At 42.6% G+C, this 19564-nt stretch overlaps 3 protein-coding genes across 11 annotated transcripts; all 3 read left to right on the plus strand.

The window, feature by feature from the left end:
- Positions 1–880: 880 nt before the first annotated feature.
- On the plus strand, positions 881–4892 carry srsf2a (serine and arginine rich splicing factor 2a). 7 transcript variants are annotated; one of them, XM_061663879.1, is made up of 3 exons: positions 881–957; positions 1038–1427; positions 2777–4068. In XM_061663879.1, the coding sequence occupies exons 2-3, from the start codon at positions 1090–1092 to the stop codon at positions 3063–3065; spliced, it is 627 nt and encodes a 208-aa protein (XP_061519863.1). In that variant the 5' UTR covers positions 881–957; positions 1038–1089; the 3' UTR covers positions 3066–4068. The 7 variants fall into 7 exon arrangements, 5 of the variants coding, with proteins under 5 accessions (XP_061519863.1, XP_061519862.1, XP_061519864.1 ...); XM_061663878.1 differs by having other exon boundaries at positions 892–1427; positions 2777–3090; positions 3383–4068; XR_009767200.1 differs by adding an exon at positions 4442–4892 and having other exon boundaries at positions 893–1427; positions 2777–3974.
- Positions 4893–6556: 1664 nt separating this feature from the next.
- Positions 6557–10520, plus strand: LOC133418041 (matrix-remodeling-associated protein 7-like). Its single transcript, XM_061706371.1, has 4 exons — positions 6557–7012; positions 8050–8314; positions 9461–9551; positions 10163–10520. Exons 1-4 carry the CDS (start codon positions 6686–6688, stop codon positions 10275–10277), a joined length of 798 nt encoding a protein of 265 aa, XP_061562355.1. The 5' UTR covers positions 6557–6685; the 3' UTR covers positions 10278–10520.
- A 45-nt stretch (positions 10521–10565) lies between these two features.
- LOC133418040 (alpha-N-acetylgalactosaminide alpha-2,6-sialyltransferase 2-like) lies at positions 10566–16669 on the plus strand. 3 transcript variants are annotated; one of them, XM_061706367.1, is made up of 9 exons: positions 10566–10684; positions 11581–11878; positions 12010–12172; positions 12921–13083; positions 13154–13292; positions 14879–14982; positions 15602–15685; positions 15843–15945; positions 16058–16669. In XM_061706367.1, exons 1-9 carry the CDS (start codon positions 10584–10586, stop codon positions 16250–16252), a joined length of 1350 nt encoding a protein of 449 aa, XP_061562351.1. In that variant the 5' UTR covers positions 10566–10583; the 3' UTR covers positions 16253–16669. The 3 variants fall into 3 exon arrangements, with proteins under 3 accessions (XP_061562351.1, XP_061562352.1, XP_061562354.1); XM_061706368.1 differs by having other exon boundaries at positions 15846–15945; XM_061706370.1 differs by having other exon boundaries at positions 11692–11878.
- The last annotated feature ends 2895 nt before the right edge of the window (positions 16670–19564 follow it).

A 19564-nucleotide genomic window follows, 5' to 3' on the forward strand; every position in this document is an offset into this window, starting at 1 on the left:
CCCTCCCGGCGAAGACTGCAATGCAGGGACGGTAACAAGCACGTAGCAGCAACACACGATACAGTGGAAAGCTAAAGGAGGCTAATTTCATGAGCGAGCCATGGAAAACGAGGCCTTTTACGCTAGGCCTGTGAATGCGTAATTTGAGCTATTAAAAAAAATAAACAATGACCAAGAAACATAGCTACCATGCCTTAGCATGGTTAGCTAATTTAAGAGACCATTCAGTTTACTCGTGAGGTAGCTCGTGATACATTGACGCAGACTGAACAGAACAAAGGCGAAGTGATGGGCCAGTGTTCCTCAACTCCTCTTCAGGCGCTGCTGCTCAAGGCCGGGCTATTTGTTGCTAAAAGTTGCGTGATGGTGTCATTGCGTAGTTACGTAGAACATAACCTCGATTACACGGTGGCATTTCTTATTTCATCTTTATTTATCCAAACACAAGACCTAAAATTATAATAATAGTGCAATCATAAATAACCAGACAAAATCGTATCCAATAAAAATACACCACAGCACCTGTCACATTGATACGAGCTGTTTATATAGTTTTTAGTATATTTCTAAGTGCATTCAAATTGCAATGTTTGATTTTCATAAAGTTATTTGACCCCTCTGCATTGCATAACAATTGCAAGCAGAACTGATTTGTTTTACCAGACTTTTTTTTAAGTAGCTTAATTTGTTGCTAGGTGAGTTTGGGGAGAAATAGTTGTGGTTTTCTGAGAAGTTGCTAAATCATGCAACAACCACGCTAAATTGGCAACATAACCCACATAGGATGTAACCTCCCCGTCAACAGGGGGCAGTGAAGCACAGTTGGGAGGGGGCAAAGCGCGCGAGGCCATCAGCCAATCAGAGAAGGCCACCACGAGTGGAGCATAAAGAGGGAGAGGAAGCATTGTTGCCGCCATTTCGTGTACAAGAAGCAGACCGTTCGAGTGGTGCATACGCGTAAGTGCTTCAACATTGAGATCATTTTGGAGTCTTGCGTAGATTTCAGAACTAGCGGCGTTTTGTTATATTACATTCAGGAGTAGCTTGGAGTGTTTTAGTTAGTGGCCACCGCTCGGTTCCGCGGAGAAAATGAGCAGCTACGGTAGGCCGCCGCCAGACGTGGAGGGGATGACCTCCCTCAAAGTGGATAACCTGACTTACCGGACTTCGCCGGAGACGCTGCGCCGTGTGTTCGAGAAGTACGGCCGGGTAGGCGACGTGTACATCCCGCGGGACAGGTACACCAAGGAGAGCCGCGGCTTCGCCTTCGTGCGCTTCCTGGACAAGCGCGACGCCGAGGACGCCATGGACGCCATGGACGGAGCGCTGCTCGACGGACGGGAGCTCCGCGTGCAGATGGCCCGCTACGGCCGGCCGCCGGACTCTATGTACAGCCGGAGAGGGGCTGCGCCGCGACGGTACGAAGGGTACGTTAGGTTAGGGGGGCGAAAATTGAGATGATGTGAAACAAAGTTAGCACGTGCTCAGATCTTGGTCTGCTAGGCCCCCGTTTCCGTTACCGCTTTGATATATTCTGTTGCATCAAAGAGCGTGCGAAACGTTTATTTTTAGCCACAGGTGAATTAGATTATACTGTTGTCGTTTATTAAAGGAGATGAATTTAACTTTTTATTGTTTTTTTACAATTTAAATATCCTAATCTAGCACGTTTTAGAGAGGAGTCAGTGCTTTAGTTTACATGATGAAAATTTTATCACAAACAGAGCAATGTTAAAACAGACTATTTTCTTGTATTAAATTGGTTGTGGAGCGCAGGAGAAAATAAATATCTATGTACATGTAGTTTTAGAAGTAAAAATCTAATGAAGTTCTACAGGAATAAACAAATGTTAATATAAATACACAAATATATTCAGAAGAGGCCCAACGCTCAAATAAATGCACTGTCCACATTTGGGGGTGACTGGGCTTCATCGTCTTTAGTTGTTTTAAACTTGTAAGTGAAGGTAAGCAAAATGCAGTCAGCACACCATCTCTTTGTGAAATGCTTTCATTAAACAAAAAATGACTTAAACGAGCCATCAAGTAAGTGTCACATTTCATAAACCTTTTGTGGTTTTTACATGGAGCCTTCTATTCCAAGTACAATCGTATTAGAAGCCCAAAGCGAATGAACATGCTTCATATGAACTACTCAATCGGAATAAACAGGCCAAATGCAATTTCAGTCAGTTTTCGCAGTGGTGGAATATTTGTTTTTTTCCTAAGCCTATCAAAAGTAAATGTAAAGATTAATGAAACAATTTGATTACAAATAAGTTGAATCAAAATCTCTTCAGCACACGGTTTACTGCAGCCACATCCACTACTCTGTTGGAGAGAAAAATGGGGCAATTTCATCAACCATGAGGAGTCTGTAAAACCGAAGGTGCAAAGATTGAAATCTTTTCAAACAAGATAAATTGCAGCACACAGTCCGTCTGATTGCTAACACAAGGTAACGTATAGTTTGTTAAATATAGCTTACATCACTAATTACAACGTATTGTAATGCATAGGCAGTGCATTTTCAATCACTTTGAACAAACGGTAAGGAAACAAACGCGTAATAAGTGCATTCATACACAAGCTGTCGATGTCCACCCCTCAAGAGTACAGTCAGCCAACTCTACACTGTCATTTGCCCCTCCCCTTTAATTATGTTAGCTGTTTTTTTTTAGTTTGACCTCCACAGAGCACGGTAAAGTGACAAGATGGAATTTCATTGAATACTGTTTTTAAGGCCTTTGTAAAATTTCAATGTTTCTCTCTGCAGGCGTTCAGCGAGCCCTCGACGCCGCAGACGCAGTCGTTCCAGGAGCAGGAGCCGCTCCCAATCCAGGTGTCGCCGTCGCTACAGCCGGTCCAGGTCCCGCTCCTATTCCCGATCCAGGTCTCGGTCCAAGTCTAAATCCAAGTCCAGGACCCCGAAGCGGAGCAAGTCCAAGTCCCCCTCTCGGTCCAGGTCGAGGAGCCGGACCCCCGCCTCCAACCGCGGGTCCAGATCCAGGTCCAAGTCCAAGAGCCGGCCCAAGTCTCCAGAGGGCAACGGAACAGAGCCTTAGCTCAAACGTTGGATGCGACATGACGGTATTTAGTGGGATGGGTGGAATGTCATAAATACATAGATGAACAGATGTTTAGTATTCTGATGTCTTGAGGTTGCTCTTTTTAAAATTTCTCATAAGCAACCAAGTCAGCAGAACCATGACTATTTTAGAAATACAATAGCCAAGATGAATTTGTCTCTAAAGCATGTGTGTTGTTTAAGTCAAACAATTCAAAACACATGCAAAAGAGCGTTTGAATTGGGCTAATGTGAGTATATATGGGTGTGCTTCACTCCAAACGTTCACCTAAATGTGGAATTCTTTCCTCCAAGCTGCTGAGTCCTGTTTGCAAAGAGAGGAGGAGGAGATGGGGGTGTGGCAGTATGAGAGCAGTTAGTGTGTGACCTGCCCATGTCACCTGCCTGTTGCTGGGGGGGCGATGGCAGTTGCTCGGGAGCAGGTCACCCAGGCAACGCTTGGTTGTTCAGGAGCAGGTCGTCATGGTGGTGGTGCGGGGCTGTCAGTTGGTGTTTGAGGTGGTGTGGTGAGGTACGTTCACAGGGATCGCGGGCGGACGTGCCCGGGGTGGGGCCCCCACCTGCTTCCTGTGCTTTGCCCTCCCGCCTCTCAACCCAAAGGTTTGTTTTTAAATGATGCCAGAGTGCAAGAGTCCTGTGTAGAGCTAGTCTTTTGGGAATGTGGTACTACGGAAGGTGCGTAAACGCATACATATGAGGTGTACTCGCACGTTGTAAATATTTGGGTTAAGAGTTAAAATGGCATCTTTTCAGATGCTTTCTTGTTAACTCTGATCTCTTTTCTTGCAGATTTCTCAGATGATTGCGTCTTTTTGCTGAGGACATCAGGATGAGTCTCACCATGTTCAAGGGGACTCCACTATTGCCACTGAAAGCAGACTGAAAGGTTATTTGGAACTTGGTCTAAATGTTTCCTAAATAGTTCATCTTTCTTGTGCTAAAAAAAAAAAAAAATCATGTTTGTCATTTAAAAAGTTGGGCCTGTTGAAATAGATTTGTATGTTTTTGTTCCCCCCTTTTAAATTGCTTTATTTTTGAATTTGTACTCTTCAATAAATGTTTGAGTTAATTTTGTTTAATGGAAGTTAATTAACTTCCATCTTTTAATGGAAGACTTTGTCTTTTTCTTGGCAGGAGGTTGTCAATTACAAATAATTGGTTTGTTACCCCTCTCAATTGGGCAAACATGCTGTACATAAATCAGTTTTGTCAGTGTGGCTTCATTTGTCTTGATGACAAAGTTTTTTTTTGTTTTTTTTTTTTTTTAAATGGATTTTTCTGTCAACTCTTTGTCTGGTTAAAGTTGCTTCCTATGACTCTAACCCTCTTTCTTGTGTATCTTTTGTGCACTAGGCGCAGTTGTGTAGCAGTTGAGTAATGCTGGTTAGCTGTTAAGATGCAGTGCAGTGCGGTGGTGACATGGTGTGGCGTGTTGCGGTGCTGAGTGCCCGGTCACTGTTCCGGGGCGCTCGACCCTCCGCTGCTGTTTGCCGGTTTGTAAGCTCACAGGTGTGGCAGATCATCCATCCCCTTCCTCCTTGTCCCCATGCCCTCTTTGAAACCCCTCCTGTGTGCTGTACAGCTCTTTATCCCTCCTTTCTTTCCTATACCCTTGTCTGGTTCATCACTCGCTTTTTTTGGAAGTGGGTCCAGTGTGGCTCACAGTTTAAGGGTTGACATTAATTTAAGAAAAAAATAAGGGCAGTTTCAGCTGCCTCATCACACCTTTTTGTGCAACGCATTCCCAGTTAACCTTTTCCATTTTCTTTAGGTGAGTGCTAATAAACGTATTTGTTGAAAATGAGCTGCTTGTGTGCTTATTTAGTAGACTAGGTAAAAAAAAAAAAAATGCTTCAATTTTGTTGCATGGTTAAAGGTTTACAACAGTTGAACTTTAAATACATTGAGCTTCTGGAAGTTTTCACAACGATAAACTACACAAAAATAGAAGCTATCACACTGATCCTTAAGAGAACTTGCTAAATGGAGTAAATACTGAATAGTAAATAAAACATTGAGATTGAGTCAACACTGCACATAGGAAATTCCTTTCATACTCTAAATCAATTTGTTACATTAAAAGTACATGTGCCGAAAGCAACAGGTTTGGTGCATACAAGAAATAACTTCTTACTGAAGTCAGTTTGTGCTCTATACATGTGGGTCCCAATAATTTGAAATTTATTAAATTTTCCTTAGCTGTGGTCTGGACGGTTGCTGATGTCTCAGTTGTTTTATTCCCATGAGCGATAAAACAGCTGTTATTGGCCATAACTCGGGCACTCCATGTGTTGTGGGCATTGATGTCACAAATGCCACTGGCCCCCACAAACAGTAGTCCGGAAGTAATTCATCATCTTCAAAAACTAGTTACTTTACATTTTGTCCACAGTGGAATTTGCAACTGTCAATCTTGTATCTGCCAAATTAGGACAGCAAGAGAAACAAATGTTTGATGCACATAAGAAATGTGTTTATAGACTTTATTTTTTACCACATAACATACTGAAATGTCTGTGCGTATATCGAAAGAAATGCTCATTAGAAATTGCTTACTGCTTACCATTAGTATTACTTTTATGTCCATGTGACAAAACATACAAACTTGCTAAATGGAGTAAATACTGAATAGTAAAACATTGACATCAAGTCAACACTGCACATATGAAATCCCTTTCATACTCCAAATCAATTTGTTACATTAAAAGTACATGTGCCAAAAGCAACAGGTTTGATGCATACAAGAAATAACTTCTTACTGAAGTCTTTTTGTCTATAAATGGGGGTCCGAATAATTTTAAAAAAAAAAAGTGTATCCTTAGCTGTGGTCTGGACAGTTGCTGATTTCTTTCAGTCGTTTTATTCCCATGAGCGATAAAAGCTGTCATTGGCCATAACTCAGGCACTCCATGTGTGTTGTGGGCATTGATGTCACAAATGCCACTGGCCCCCACAAACAGTCGTCAGCAAGTACACAGTGGAATTTGCAACTGTCAATCTGTTGTACCCACCAAATTAGGACAGCAAGAGAAACAAATGTTTGATGCACATTAGAAATGTGGTTATAGACTATTTTTTAATCACATAACATCATACTGAAACGTCTGTGCGTACATCGAAAGAAACGCTCATTAGAAATTGCTTACTGCAAGTCCATTTGTATCACTTGTATGTCCACGTTAGAAAACATCAAAGAGTACAAACGTAAGGTACTGTTATAAAATTTGGGACGACGGCGGCCCAATTTGGACACGCCATGGAAACGTCACGTGATTACGTCCCCGGAAGTGTCTCCCTCGGGTCAGGGCGAGCATCTCCGCTGACCTGTGCTGGACTTTTTTTTTTTTTAAGTCACCCTCGGCCTACACGGGTGCTGTCACAAACAATCCATCCACGGTACCTCTGGACACTCGGCCGCTGATGAGATTAAAAGCGAGGTGACGAGGCGAGCACGTTGCCGTCGCGCCTGATCGCCAACGGAGGAGGAGGGGCGGTGCCATAGGATGTGACGTCATAGCCGCACAGAGCCTCCTGCCTGATCCAGTAAACGCCGATCGTCTGGGTGAAATCATCCTCAAAGCGTCGCTATGGCTGCCGATGGATCCACGCGCGCCTCGTAAAAAAAAAAAAAACATCAAAACCATGGATCTGACTTTTGTTTTATCGGCCGTAATCTTTACGCTGCTCGCTCTGGTGGTCGCGACGTCGCTGCTAAACAGATCCTCCCGGTCGTCGTCGTCGCCTTCGGCCGGGAGTTATACCCCGGCGGGACCCAGTGCGGACGCCGACACTGGAGGCGAGTCGGCGGTCATGCAGAACGGCCACATGCCGGACATCAAGCAGGGGAAGGAGGCGAGGGACGACTGGTGCGAGTTGAGCGGCAGCTCCCACGACCACTGGGATGTGGTCAAATCTGTGCTATCAGTAAGTGTCCTTCATATTTGTTTGTTTGTTGTGTTAAAGCTGTGGCAGATTACGTCACTCTTAAACTGTTTACCTTCCCCGCCCACTCTGTCCTGTCAAAGGACCAACGAGTGTCAACTTGTAAATCTAGCTGGCTCAGTGCTCATTAGAAATAACTTTCTTACCGCAAGTCAATTTGTTGTACCCTTAAATCCACATAAACGTGGGTTTCAATAGAAACAAAGGCTCAATGCATCTTAGTGATCCCTTTCTTACTGCTGGTCTATTTGTTTTTCTTTTAAGTCCACAAAACAAACATGAGGGCCAAAAGAAACAAAGGCTTGACACACGTTGAAATTCACTTTCTTACTGCATGAAGTCCATTTGTTGTAACCTTTAAGTCCACGTAATAAACACGAGTGCCAGTTGAAATAAAGGCTCTATGCACATTAGAAATCACTTTTTACTGCGAGTTTATTTGTTGTACAAAGTAACATTGGTGCCAGTAGAAACAAAGGCACATTAGAAATCGCTTTCTTACCGTTGGTTAATATGTCACACATAACAAATGTGGGTGACAATAGAAACAAAGGCTCAATGTCTGTTGTAATCACTTTCTGACTGCAACTCAATTCATTAGTAAAGGTAAGAAAACATGAGTGCCAATAGAATCAAATGGTTAATGCACACTAGAAATTGAGTTCCATTTGTCATACATGAACATGGGTGTCAATAGAAACAAAAGCTCCATGCACGTTAGAAATACCATTTCAACTGCAAGTTCATTCCCTGTACATAAACGCGGGTACCAATAGAAATAAAGGTTTGCTGCACATTGGAAATCAAATGTAAGTCCTTTTGCTGTCCATAACAAACTAGGTTGCCAGAAAAAAAGCCCCAAAGCAATTATCACCAAACAAAAATTGTGTTCTTCAATTGTGTGGAGACGCAGTGAGTTGTCAATCATCCCCAGAGGGACCTCTCTCTCTCTCTCTCTCTCTCTCTCACACACACACACACACACACACACACACACACCACCTCATTCTCCCACACAGGACGAGGTGCAACCGCATCACACCAACGAGGAGCCGGAGTCCGCGACGGTTGCGGCATCTCCGGCCGAGCGCTCCTCCTCCTCGTCGGCGTCCAGCCTGTCCGTGCCGCGGCTCGACTCGAGGCACACAAGCTTTGACTCGTCGTCTGAGGCGTCGTCGGGGCGCGGCCGGCGCTCCTTCATCGGGCTCTCTGATGAGGAGCTCCTAAAGTGTGCTTTCTCTTACCCCCAGACCGACGGAGAAGCAGAGAGCCCGGAGATCAATGGTGAGCATGAAATTCCATTGACAATTTATTCTGTACAGTCTACCAGAGTGTATTTAATCCAGCACAGTGGGCAAACCTTTGTCCTTAAAGGCCACATTTGAGTTTTAAAATGGACAGACCTGACAAAATAAAAATCTCGTTTTTACATTGTATTATTCAATTGTAATCACTTAACTAACGATTTAATTAAATAAATAAAAAGGTACGTGTATGTGTACAATTTTACTATTTTTTATTTTATTATTTGCCATAACTAACCGATTTAATCAAATAAATTTAAAAATATGAAATGAAAAACTGTATTTTACAAAGATGATTATTATTTGCAATAAATTAACAATTTCATGAAATTAAGTGCAATAAAATAAATGGATGTAAAGTTTGTGTTACAATTTTATTATTTAAAATAATTTAACCTGTTATTTAATAAAATGAGAACATTTTTGTTTAGACCGGGGGGGAAAAGCACCTGTAGTAACTCTTTAATGTCTAAAATGTCTTTTATTTTACACCAGATGTTTTCAGGAACTACCAAATATGTTTCGGCGTCGTTTGTCTTTACACACATGATCCATTCATCCATTTTTAGTACCGCTTATCCTCACCCGGGCCGTGGGCGTGCTGGCACCTATCCCAGCCGACTCTGTCCGAGAAGAGGGGTGCACGCTGAATTGGTCACCAGCCAATCGCAGGGAACATATAAGCAACCATTCGCACTCAAATTCACAACTATGGGCAATTTAGAGTCTTCAATCAACCTACCGTGCATGTTTTTGGAATGTGGGAGGAAATCAGAGTACCCGCATATATCATATTTGTATAAATAAATGATATGCATGTATTTAATGTTTGTCCGAAGACACCGACCATAAAGAAAACACAAATGTATCAAGTTTGGGTTCAAACCATCATGTCATCAAACCGCTGTTATGCTAGATATCGCAATATACACAGGAAGTCCACTCACCTGTTCTGGGTTTTGGTCATGTGATGTTTCTTTGAATGATGGTCCATTCCAGAGCTGGACTAGATGTTCCTCATTCATACACATAAAACGGGCACAATATTAGGAACACCACTTCAGTTGAAGAGGGGAGATTTTGTATTGCAAGTTTTTATTAAACGTGCATACCTCTTTCTCTGCAGACAAATCGGAGCTAAAGTACGTCCCCGGAAAGTCGCGCTCCCACCACATGGAGATGATGATGTCCAAAGAGGAGCTTGAGGAGGAGCAGAGGTCAGTTAAAAACATGCTGTGACGTTCTGCATCTGCGCTAGCCGCCTTCTCACTCGCAGCTTTCCGCTCTTAAGCTGCTGTGCGATGCGGGCTAGACTGACCTAAGGTCAGATTGACCCCAGGACATGACGGAGACAAAAGACACCTGCCGTTGACACAGGGACTTGCACTCTGGATTTTGCCTGGAAATGTATCACCTTTCCTACCTGTTTGATAATTAAAGGTGTCACTTCCAGGTGTCATGGGTCCATGCCCAAGTGTTGATTGGCTCTCCTCGTACAGCAGTCACTTACTTGAAGCATTGCCCAAGTGCTTAAGATAAGCATAATGCGCGTGTGTGGCCAGAGCATTAATGCATAATCAAAAGCTGTATGAAAAAAACAATCTGCCTTTAAATACACCATCAATAATAATTAACTAAAATGTTAGAAACAACTATCACTTAGCTATAGTACTGCAAACTACAAGCTAAAAACTACACTAAACCGTGTTTCATGAATGTCATTGTAATAAATAAGTGTAACTATTTCTTTATTTTTATTTTTGTGTGCGTGTGTATACCGACCTTTGACCCAGCCTGAGGACAATCTTGGTCTCCGTTGTTTTCCCAGGGTGCAGCGGGAGCAGCTGGCCGCCATCTTCCAGCTGCTTAAGGACAACACGGAGACGTTCGGCGACGTCTCCGAGGGCGACATGGAGGAGCAGCTGCGTCTCTACTCGATCTGAGAGAGACAACGACGACGTCACATGCGTTGCCTTACCTCGCCCACCGAACTCACCAGCACAATTGTGTGACAGTATTCCATCAGCCGCTATTTAGTGGTCCATTTGTGTTGTTTTGGCTGTTGTCCCCCGGCCGGACTAACGCAGCATAGCCACCAAGTGAGCAACTCCCATTATAAATGTTCCCCCCCCCCATCCCGCCCTTCAAGCATTTCGCTGTTGCGTAATAAATCCAAACTAAACACGCAGGTGGAGTTTGTGTGTTTGTGACCGTGTAACGCTCTAGTCGGGCAGGTGCAAGGTGACGCGATGGTCCTCCACACCTCCAGGATTTTTACTTGGCTGCTCGTCGGCTCCATCGTCATTGTCTTTTTTGTTCTCTATCAGGGAAACTTGACGGTAAACATCAGGTAAGTTACTTTTTTTGTTTTTGTTTTTTGTAAACTTTTAAGATATTGCGATTCCTCATTGAGGAAAGCTAATGGTTAACTGTTTATTTGAGTTGACTCCATGTAGCTTTTGGGCACAATGTAACGCCGTTGTGAGGTCAATTTCCTGGTATGTTGGTGTGATCCGCCACATGGTGGTGGGCACTCGTAGATGGGAACATCCGGGTACTTTCTGCTATTTGTCCATCGTTAAGAAAGGAGCATCCGGGCATTTTTGGTACAATCGTGGAGTTAAACTTTAAATCACAAATTAGTACGGAACAGTACATATACAACTATTAAGAATACAGATATAAAGAGCAGTAGCAATGTGATTATAAAGTACTATCTTAAGTTATTTTAAGATTATCATTATTATCCAGACAAAACAAACGAAACAAAAACGCGAGTATAAAACAGAATAAGGATAGGAAAAAAGCCGATCACATAACGATGGCTAATTTATCTCATTGAATACAAGACTCATCCCAAAAATAAGGCAAGTGCACACTTTTCGTCTTCGTCGAGCCACTTTTTAGTGAAAATGATCGAGGCATTTTGTGAAACTTAGTTGGTTTGCCGTACCATCGATGAGACATTTTGCTGTTTATAAAAATTTCACTAAAAAGTACAGATGTATTTCCCAAGTAATGTCTAGTTTTGCCCAATCCTGATATTGCTGCTCATGCGCCAAGTTTTGTCATGCATTTTTTTTTTTTTAAATTAAGGGTACCTATTTGGGGTAAAAAAAATAAAAATTTAAAAAAAGAAAAAGCAAGCGTAATTGCATTTTCTTGTTTTGTAGTTTGAAAAATGCTAATTTGTGCCTCTTAAATGTTTGAGGCTTGATTTTGTGTATGTTGCTTGCTCTAATTCAGTTGGACTACTTTCTCTGAGCAATTTGAAGTAGTCGTAGATGACCCTTGGGCTGAGACTATTGCCCCAAACTGGGTGAATGAAGAAAATGCCGCCACCCCTGTCTTAAACAGAACAACGCCCGCAGAGTGGGTGACCTCCCTGCAAGTCACATCATTTGGAAATGAGACGGCGTACAGCCCCATGCGTCTTGTCAGCTCAGAGACCCCCATGCCTATTCTTTTAAAGACAAACTTTTCCAAACTTCCGTTTTGGGATTTCGAGGACGTTTATATCCAGGATGCTGCGCCCAGAAACACTGTAAGTATACAAATGTAGTCAACCATGTCATTGTAATTCTCAAAAGTTGATTCCAAGGCAATTTGTGTTTCTGGCGAGTGGTTGTTTTGCATAACTGATTCCTTTTGTTTTGTTCCCCCCCACTCGCCTAGATGTGCCGACAATCCCTGAGGAATTCCCAGGACGAGAGCTTCAAAAGGGCTTTCCTTCCCAACATACGTTTGTTCCTACACAAGGGCAACATCAACATGAGCGAGTGGAACCGACTCTCCCATTTCAATAATCCCTTTGGCTTCATGGGCTTTGCTCACAATGGTACAAACACAGCTAATCCATTTTCTGCGCCGCTTACCCTCACTAGTGTTGTGGGGAAGTTGTATTTGGGCAAGAGGCAGGGTACACCCTGAACTGGAACCAGCCAATCGCAAGGCACATACAGTGCTGTGAAGAAGTATTTGCCCCCTTCTCAAATTCTTATTTTTTTCGCATTGTTAGTTTCCTGTAGAGTTTTGTTTAAGATGATCAAACACATTTAAATATCAGACAAAGATAACCCAAGTAAACGTACAATTGAGTTTTGAAAAGATTTTATTTATTAAGGGGGAAAAAAACTATTCAAAGCCATCTTTTCCTTTATAAATACAATTGCCATTTACAAACTGCATTTTGTTTACTTGGGTTATCTTTGTCTGATATTTACGTTTATATGATGAGCTTAAACAAAGTGGAGAAACTGTGCAAAAAAATAATAATACTTTTTCACGGCACTGTATAGGCAAACAAGCATTCAAACTCACAAATGCAACCAGCGTGTCTAAAATAATAACCAAAAACATTAGTATTGTTGTTATTATTTATGATATGGATACAGTTGACACTTAAAAAAAAAAAAAAAAAAAAAAAAAAACTAAACCACCTATGCATATTCATAATATGGAAATTTGAAATTGGTATCCCTTTATCAGGCAGGCAACCAACCATATTATGATTAAGAATTACACTGAAGTGCTTTCATGTGTGCAAAAAAACCCCCCAAATCTATCATATGTTTGATGTGTTTCAGATGTAATTCCCTCGGTCAAGTTGATTCCAAAGCCGAAGGAGCCTCTCCTCTCTCCAAAGCCAGACGGCGATGGTTGCATCCATTGCGCTGTGGTGGGCAACGGTGGCATCCTCAACGGCTCCAAAAAGGGAAAAGAAATCGACTCGCACGATTACGTGTTTCGGTAATGTTTTGTTAGTTTTCTATCTATTATGACTAGACCCACCTCCCAAGAGATTTGGGCGTTTTGTCAGGATGAACGGTGCTGTCACCAAGGGTTACGAGGAAGACGTGGGCAACAAAACGTCTGTCTACGTCCACACGGCGCACTCTATCACCGCGTCTTTGAGTTTATACAAGAAATACGGCTACAAGTCTGTCCCCCACGATGAGGTAACCTGCCCCTGCTTCAGTTGCTCTTATCTACATACTGTACAATGGTGCCTTGTGATAAGAGTTTAATTTGTTCCGTTACCACACGAGTAACTTAAAACACTCGTTTCTATAATATTGTGCTTTATAAAAACATACAGTAAAGACAATTAAATATATATTTTTTAAAATGAATAGTTTTTGTCACACTTTGCCTTGGCCACCTGGGGGCAGTAAAAGACAGATATATAGTACGGTACATGGAGACAGTTTCCTCAGCACCACGCTAATGTCAGAAACAGAATCATCTTTATTTGCCAAGTGTGTCCAAAATTCCACACTAGGAATTTGTCTCTGGTCATTGGAGCTGCTGACAACAGACAGTCAATTGACAGAGAACACTTTTGACATTTGACATAAAGACATTGAGAAAAACAGTCACTGAGCAATAAAGGGCTGCTAGTTATCTGGTAATGCTGGTACAATTGTTATTATTATTTTTTTACCTCTAGCACTTAGCGCAGTTTCAATGACTAATATAGCAATAGTCCGGTGCAATGACCATTGTGCAAAGGGCGCCCAGACTACAAGGAGTGTATGCGGTTTAAAGTGAGTAGTAGCGCAATAATCTGGGACAATGTTGATTGTGCAAATGTTGCAGATACTCCTTAGTCAGTGTGGCATGAGTGGCCAGTATTGGTCAACAACAGATATGCAAATAGTGCAGCGTGGCGAGACTACTACAGTGAGTGCACGAGTATAAATAATTGGCCTGACGGAAATGTGACAACAAACTCGAGACAAAAAAAAAAATTGGCAGCATGTTGCAATGGAATTGTAGGTTAGCTGTTTAAGAAGTTGATTGCAAGAGGGAAGAAGCTGTTGGAATGTCTGCTAGTTCTAGTTTGCATCGATCGGTAGCGCCTACCTGAGGGAAGGAGCCGGAAGAGCCGGTGACCGGGATGCGGAGGGTCCGAGAGGATTTTGCACGCTCTTGTCTTAGTTCTGGCAGCGTGCGAGTCCTCAAGGGTGGGTCGGGGGGTACCGACAATCTTTTCAGCAGTTTTGATTGACCGTCGCAGTCGGAGTTTGTCCTTTTTTGTAGCGCCACCAAACCAGACTGTGATGGAAGTCCTATTTGTCCTCCTTCGCAGATGATGAAGAATAAATGACTGTGATTACTGTAATTTTGTCTGTCTGCACCTTTTGTATGCAAATATCCGTTGCTTAAAGGGTTCTAACACTGCAACATGGATGATATCCGTTAGCTTGTCCAAGGAGTTTCCCATTATGTGTTAAAATTGATCTTAGGCAAAGTTATGTGGTTGTTTTAAATATAAATGTGATGGTCTTTGTTTTATGTTAATTTGACAGTATAGTGAACTTCAACTGGGAGTGGCTATAAACAGATTGAAGCCTTTTGTTTTGTTTTGCCAAACGGCTGCTTGTTGTGAAATGAGTTGAATCACTGCCAGCATACAGCTCTCAATTCTGCGCTCGCAAGTAAATCGGCTGAGCGAGGGCTCGTATCTCGAGAAACTCATAAGTTGAATCATTCGTGTCTCAAGGCACCACTATTTATCATTTGTGCATCTCATTTTGTGCAGGGAATCAAGTATGTGATGATTCCAGAGGGCATGAGGGACTTCCAGTGGCTTGGAGGACTCCTCAGAGGAGAGAGGGTGCCGCTTGGCCCCTACCGAAAAAAATGGTGATGGCTATGTAGACAGATAAGAGTTTACGAGTGGATTACTTATTGTGTGTGATGTCTCATGTCAAATACAGGTACATCTCACTACATTAGAATATGGTAGAAAAGTCCATTTCTTTCAGCACTCATACATATATGGATTCATTGACAATTGGAAAAAGACTTCAGAGGTCAAATTCCAGCCTAATTTCTACATTAAACATTATTTTTATTGTTTCTTGTGTGTTACGTAATATTTCCCTTTCTAGAGATGGTGAATTTGGGGTTTTGGTTTGCTGTAACTCATCAGAATTATGCATAGATATATTTTTTAAAAATCATGAAATAATTCACTGAGTGTATGTAGTGCATCTCTATGAGTGTACATTTTTAAATTGAACTACCGAACTAAATTAAGCTTTTGGCACTATTATAATTTGAGATGTAGCTGTAGATGAAAATTGGATCATACGTTCATCCAAAATGGCTCATATGAAGGTCCCTATATTGGGAAAGGGAACATATTTGTTTAGTTTATTTGTCATGAATAGAAAACAAACTCAAGAGTTAAACAAAACAAAAACAAAAAAACATGGAAAAAGTTAATTTCACACTTGTATAATTCTTTATCTTCATGTAGGCCGCGGACGTACTACATGGGGCAGTACAACGAGAGCCGCTTTTACGTCCTGCATCAGGACTTCCTACGATATGTGCGCAACAGGTTGTCCTTTACTTATCAATTATGTACCATGTCTACCTTTGGGGAAAAAAAAAAAACAAAAAATACAATCAGCTTAGCTACATGTTGCTAGACAGACTTTGTACGGACCCCTTAAACCAATTTGGGCATCCTTTTGCATTTATTGTATTTTTGCCAGCAGGTTCCTGAAGTCTCCGCGCCTTAATAAACGTTCCTGGGGGATACTTCGACCAACCAATGGTGCTTTTACACTCTTTCTGGCCCTTCATACGTGTGACACAGTGAGTTGGTGTTCACACAGTAATGTCATAACACACACATACTGACGTTTAGACCACCGTTTGTAAAATGTAACAGTCATTTTCCGCATCCAATTCTCTCTGTTCGTCCTAGGTGGATGCATACGGCTTCATGACGAGAGACTACGCCAAGTACTCCAATTACTATTTCCAGAGACACGTAAAAAGCCGCTTGGTATTCTTTGCCAATCACGACTACAAGCTGGAAATGAGATGCTGGGAGGAACTGCACAACAGCACAATCATTCGTCTGTACCAAAGAAGTGAAAAAGAGACCCCAAAAATGTGAAAGAAATGACATAAGAATAACACGAGTGTTTGGGAGATTTACCATAAGGTATAACATTCACGGGTGGCCATTTTAAGACAGCAGTTCAATTTGGTGTTCTGATAAAAGATTACACTATACAGTATGATTGTGACTGTTTCGTTTTGAAGCTGTATGTAAAGAAAAAAAGAAAAAAATATATAACAGGAAATTACTGATGTGCTGAGGCTTCGATACATGTGTGGCGCAATACTGGAAGTAATTTATGAACCCTGATTCGTTATAGGCAAGTGACGACATGAAGCCTCAGTGTTTCGAGAAGTGGTTCATGCGTTTAATGAACGGATGAGGAAAACGACTCCCTAGAAATGTTGCGTGTTAGTTGTCTGTTGGACTTTGGGCAATCTCCTGTCATAAACACAATTTTTTTTATGACAATTTGATGTTTGTTTATTCATGGTGTGTGCAAAAATGGGTGTGAAACGTGTTACCACTATAATCCAGAAGCTTCTTTCATTCCAATTCCAAGTTTTTTTGTTTCTCCAATTTGGTTTTGGAGCTTTCGACCATTATTTTTAAAAAAGATGTTTTTTTCTTCTTCACATGAAACAAACTGGTTTCATTAAGTGCAGTGATACCTCATAGAACCAAACATTGTTTATTATGAGTGTAGTAAATAATGAAAAAATAATGGATAATCCCCTTCAGTACTGGGAAAGACAGAGGTGCATATATCCAAGGTAGGGAGAAAATATTTTCAATTTCAATTTATTTTGCCGTCAACTTTTAACTCTTGCTTTAAGGCAGTAACGGGTCTTACAAAAGTGCGTTTAGCCTGCCTGTTAAATTAGGTTATATTCAACGGGTTATGTTTTCAATATATTACTACATTTTAGGAACATGGGAACTAACGTGGTGCTGGAGCAAACCCGGAAATGCGGTTACCTCACAGAATTCCCTGTGTCAATATACAGTGGAAGCGGTCGTTTGTCTTCTAAAATTAAAATGTGTATTATTTCAAGTTAATCGAACTGCCCGATGACAGCTGGGATAGGCTCCAGCACGCCCGCGACCCGAGTGAGGAGAAGCGGCTCAGAAAATGGAGGGATAGATGGATGATTTCTACCATTTTGGAAACAGTTATGCAAACAGATTACGTTCACTGCATCGTACGTCATTCCTCGCGCAAACGAATCACTCATCGTACTAGTACATTGCTCCTTAGCGAATCACAAACGAACCACTTCGTTCAACGAACCAATCACTCTTCAGTTCCTCAGTACACAAGTTCACTGAACGAATCACTGAATTCACTTAAGTCCCTCCCCCGCTTCACGCTCCTGGTAGGGTCACCCATGGCAAACAGGTCCTAGGTGAGGGACCGGACAAAGCACGGCTCCAAAAAACCCTATGAAGAAAGAAACAAATGGATCGAGCTTTCCCTTGCCCGGATGCGGGTCACCGCGGCCCCCCTGTCGAGGCAGGCCTGGAGGTGGGGCTCGAAGGCGAGCTCCTGGTGGCTGGGCCTGCACCGATGGGGTTCCTAAAGGCTCTGGATGTTGTGGGGCTGTCCTGGTTGACACGCCTCTGAAACATCGTGTGAACATCGGGGACAGTGCCTCTAGATTGGCAGACTGGGGTGGTGGTCCCCCTTTTTAAGAAGTCCGTCGGGAAGTCGAATCTCAGATCCAGGAGGAGCAGTGTGGTTTTCGTCCTGGCCGTGGAACAGTGGACCAGCTCTACACCCTCGGCAGGGTCCTCGAGGGTGCATGGGACTTCGCCCAACCAGCCTACATGTGTTTTGTGGACTTGGAGAAGGCGTTTGACCGTGTCCCTCGGGGGGTCCTGTGGGGGGTGCTTCGGGAGTACGGGGTACCGAACCCCCTGATACGGGCTGTTCGGTCCCTGTACGACCGGAGTCAGACTTTGGTCCGCATATCCGGCAGTAATTCGGACTCGTTTCCGGAGAGGGTCGGACTCCGCCAAGGCTGCCCTTTGTCACCGATTCTGTTCATAACCTTTATGGACAGAATTTCAAGGCGCAGCCGAGGCGTAGAGGGGGTCCGGTTTGGTGGTCTCAGTATTGCATCTCTGCCTTTTGCAGATGATGCGGTTCTGTTGGCTTCATCAACCCGTGACTCCAACTCTCACTGGAGCAGTTCGCAGCCGAGTGTGAAGTGGCTGGGATGGGAATCAGCACCTCCGAATCTGAGACCATCTGATTCGGATGCCGCACGTCCCACCGGGAGGAGACCGCGGGGACGACCCAGGACACGCTGGAGAGACTACGTCTTTCGGCTGGCCTGGGAACGCCTCGAGATCCCCCTGGAAGAGCTGGATGAAGTGGCCGGGGAGAGAGAAGTCTGGGCGTCCCTGCTAAAGCTACTGGCCCCGTGACCCGACCTCGGATAAGTGGTAGAAAATGGATGGATGGATGGATGGAACAGCAAGAGTCAAAACTAATTTTTGGATGCTTTGTGTAAGCGAGGCTTTTTCAAATGTGATTAGCAAATAATGTTAGTCCTGTAGCTGAGCAGTACTCAGTCTGGATTCAAGGTAATATTCAGTAACTTGGACCATTGGTTCAAGTAATGGTCCATTTCTTGCTGGGCACTCTTTGTCCTCCATATTTAGGAATTACAGGAATGATAATACCTTTATATGTTGATGGTTATAAACCAAATTCAGTTTAAATGGCTTTACTACCACGAAGAATGATGACTGCAGAATGTTACAAAGCAGATGTAAAGTATTGTTATTCTTTCAGAACTGTATATTTAACACTGATGCATGAATTATGAAAACCGTGGTCAAGATTTTATTTTTATTTTTTTATTGATCAGTTTTTTATTCTATCCATCCATTTTCTGTACTGCTTATCCTCACTGGGGTCGCAGGCGTGCTGGAGCCTATCCCAGCTATCCTCGGGCGAGAGGCGGGGTACACCTTGAACTGGTCGCCAGCCAATCGCAGGGCACATATTCTCAGGACATGGAACAAAATGTTTAACCCCCCCACCCCCAAGTATATGATATTTTTCTTAAAGTTACAGACATGTCCAAACAAGTGGACTACATGCGCCTAAGCACTCAACATAAAACATTGTGAACTTACTGTAAAAATGAATTAACTTGTGGTCTATTATAAATATACAAACACTTGTTTCTTTTTATGCTTTGAAAAACATTTCAACAATTTTTGGAAAATTTCAACACTGTATAGAATAATAAAAAAAAAAAACAATGGCACTCATAGCCGTGAATCTTACACCCCTCGGGTTTGGGCTTTTTGGTATGTATTGTTTGATGGACAGTAGGCCCTTGAAAGGAATTG

The sequence above is a fragment of the Phycodurus eques genome, chromosome 19, assembly GCF_024500275.1.
Source record: "Phycodurus eques isolate BA_2022a chromosome 19, UOR_Pequ_1.1, whole genome shotgun sequence".
Taxonomy (NCBI): domain Eukaryota; kingdom Metazoa; phylum Chordata; class Actinopteri; order Syngnathiformes; family Syngnathidae; genus Phycodurus; species Phycodurus eques.

What these genes read in the sequence shown, in the direction of transcription:
- srsf2a (XM_061663879.1), top strand. Translation starts at nt 1,090, where the DNA reads ATGAGCAGCTACGGTAGGCCGCCGCCAGACGTGGAGGGGATGACCTCC. An exon ending in GCGCCGCGACGGTACGAAGG is followed by an intron (nt 1,428 to 2,776) that starts GTACGTTAGGTT and finishes TTCTCTCTGCAG; the next exon opens with GCGTTCAGCGAGCCCTCGAC.
- LOC133418041 (XM_061706371.1), top strand. Translation starts at nt 6,686, where the DNA reads ATGGATCCACGCGCGCCTCGTAAAAAAAAAAAAAACATCAAAACCATG. An exon ending in TGGTCAAATCTGTGCTATCA is followed by an intron (nt 7,013 to 8,049) that starts GTAAGTGTCCTT and finishes TCTCCCACACAG; the next exon opens with GACGAGGTGCAACCGCATCA. An exon ending in AGAGAGCCCGGAGATCAATG is followed by an intron (nt 8,315 to 9,460) that starts GTGAGCATGAAA and finishes CTTTCTCTGCAG; the next exon opens with ACAAATCGGAGCTAAAGTAC.
- LOC133418040 (XM_061706367.1), top strand. Translation starts at nt 10,584, where the DNA reads ATGGTCCTCCACACCTCCAGGATTTTTACTTGGCTGCTCGTCGGCTCC. An exon ending in ATGCTGCGCCCAGAAACACT is followed by an intron (nt 11,879 to 12,009) that starts GTAAGTATACAA and finishes CCACTCGCCTAG; the next exon opens with ATGTGCCGACAATCCCTGAG. An exon ending in CATGGGCTTTGCTCACAATG is followed by an intron (nt 12,173 to 12,920) that starts GTACAAACACAG and finishes GATGTGTTTCAG; the next exon opens with ATGTAATTCCCTCGGTCAAG.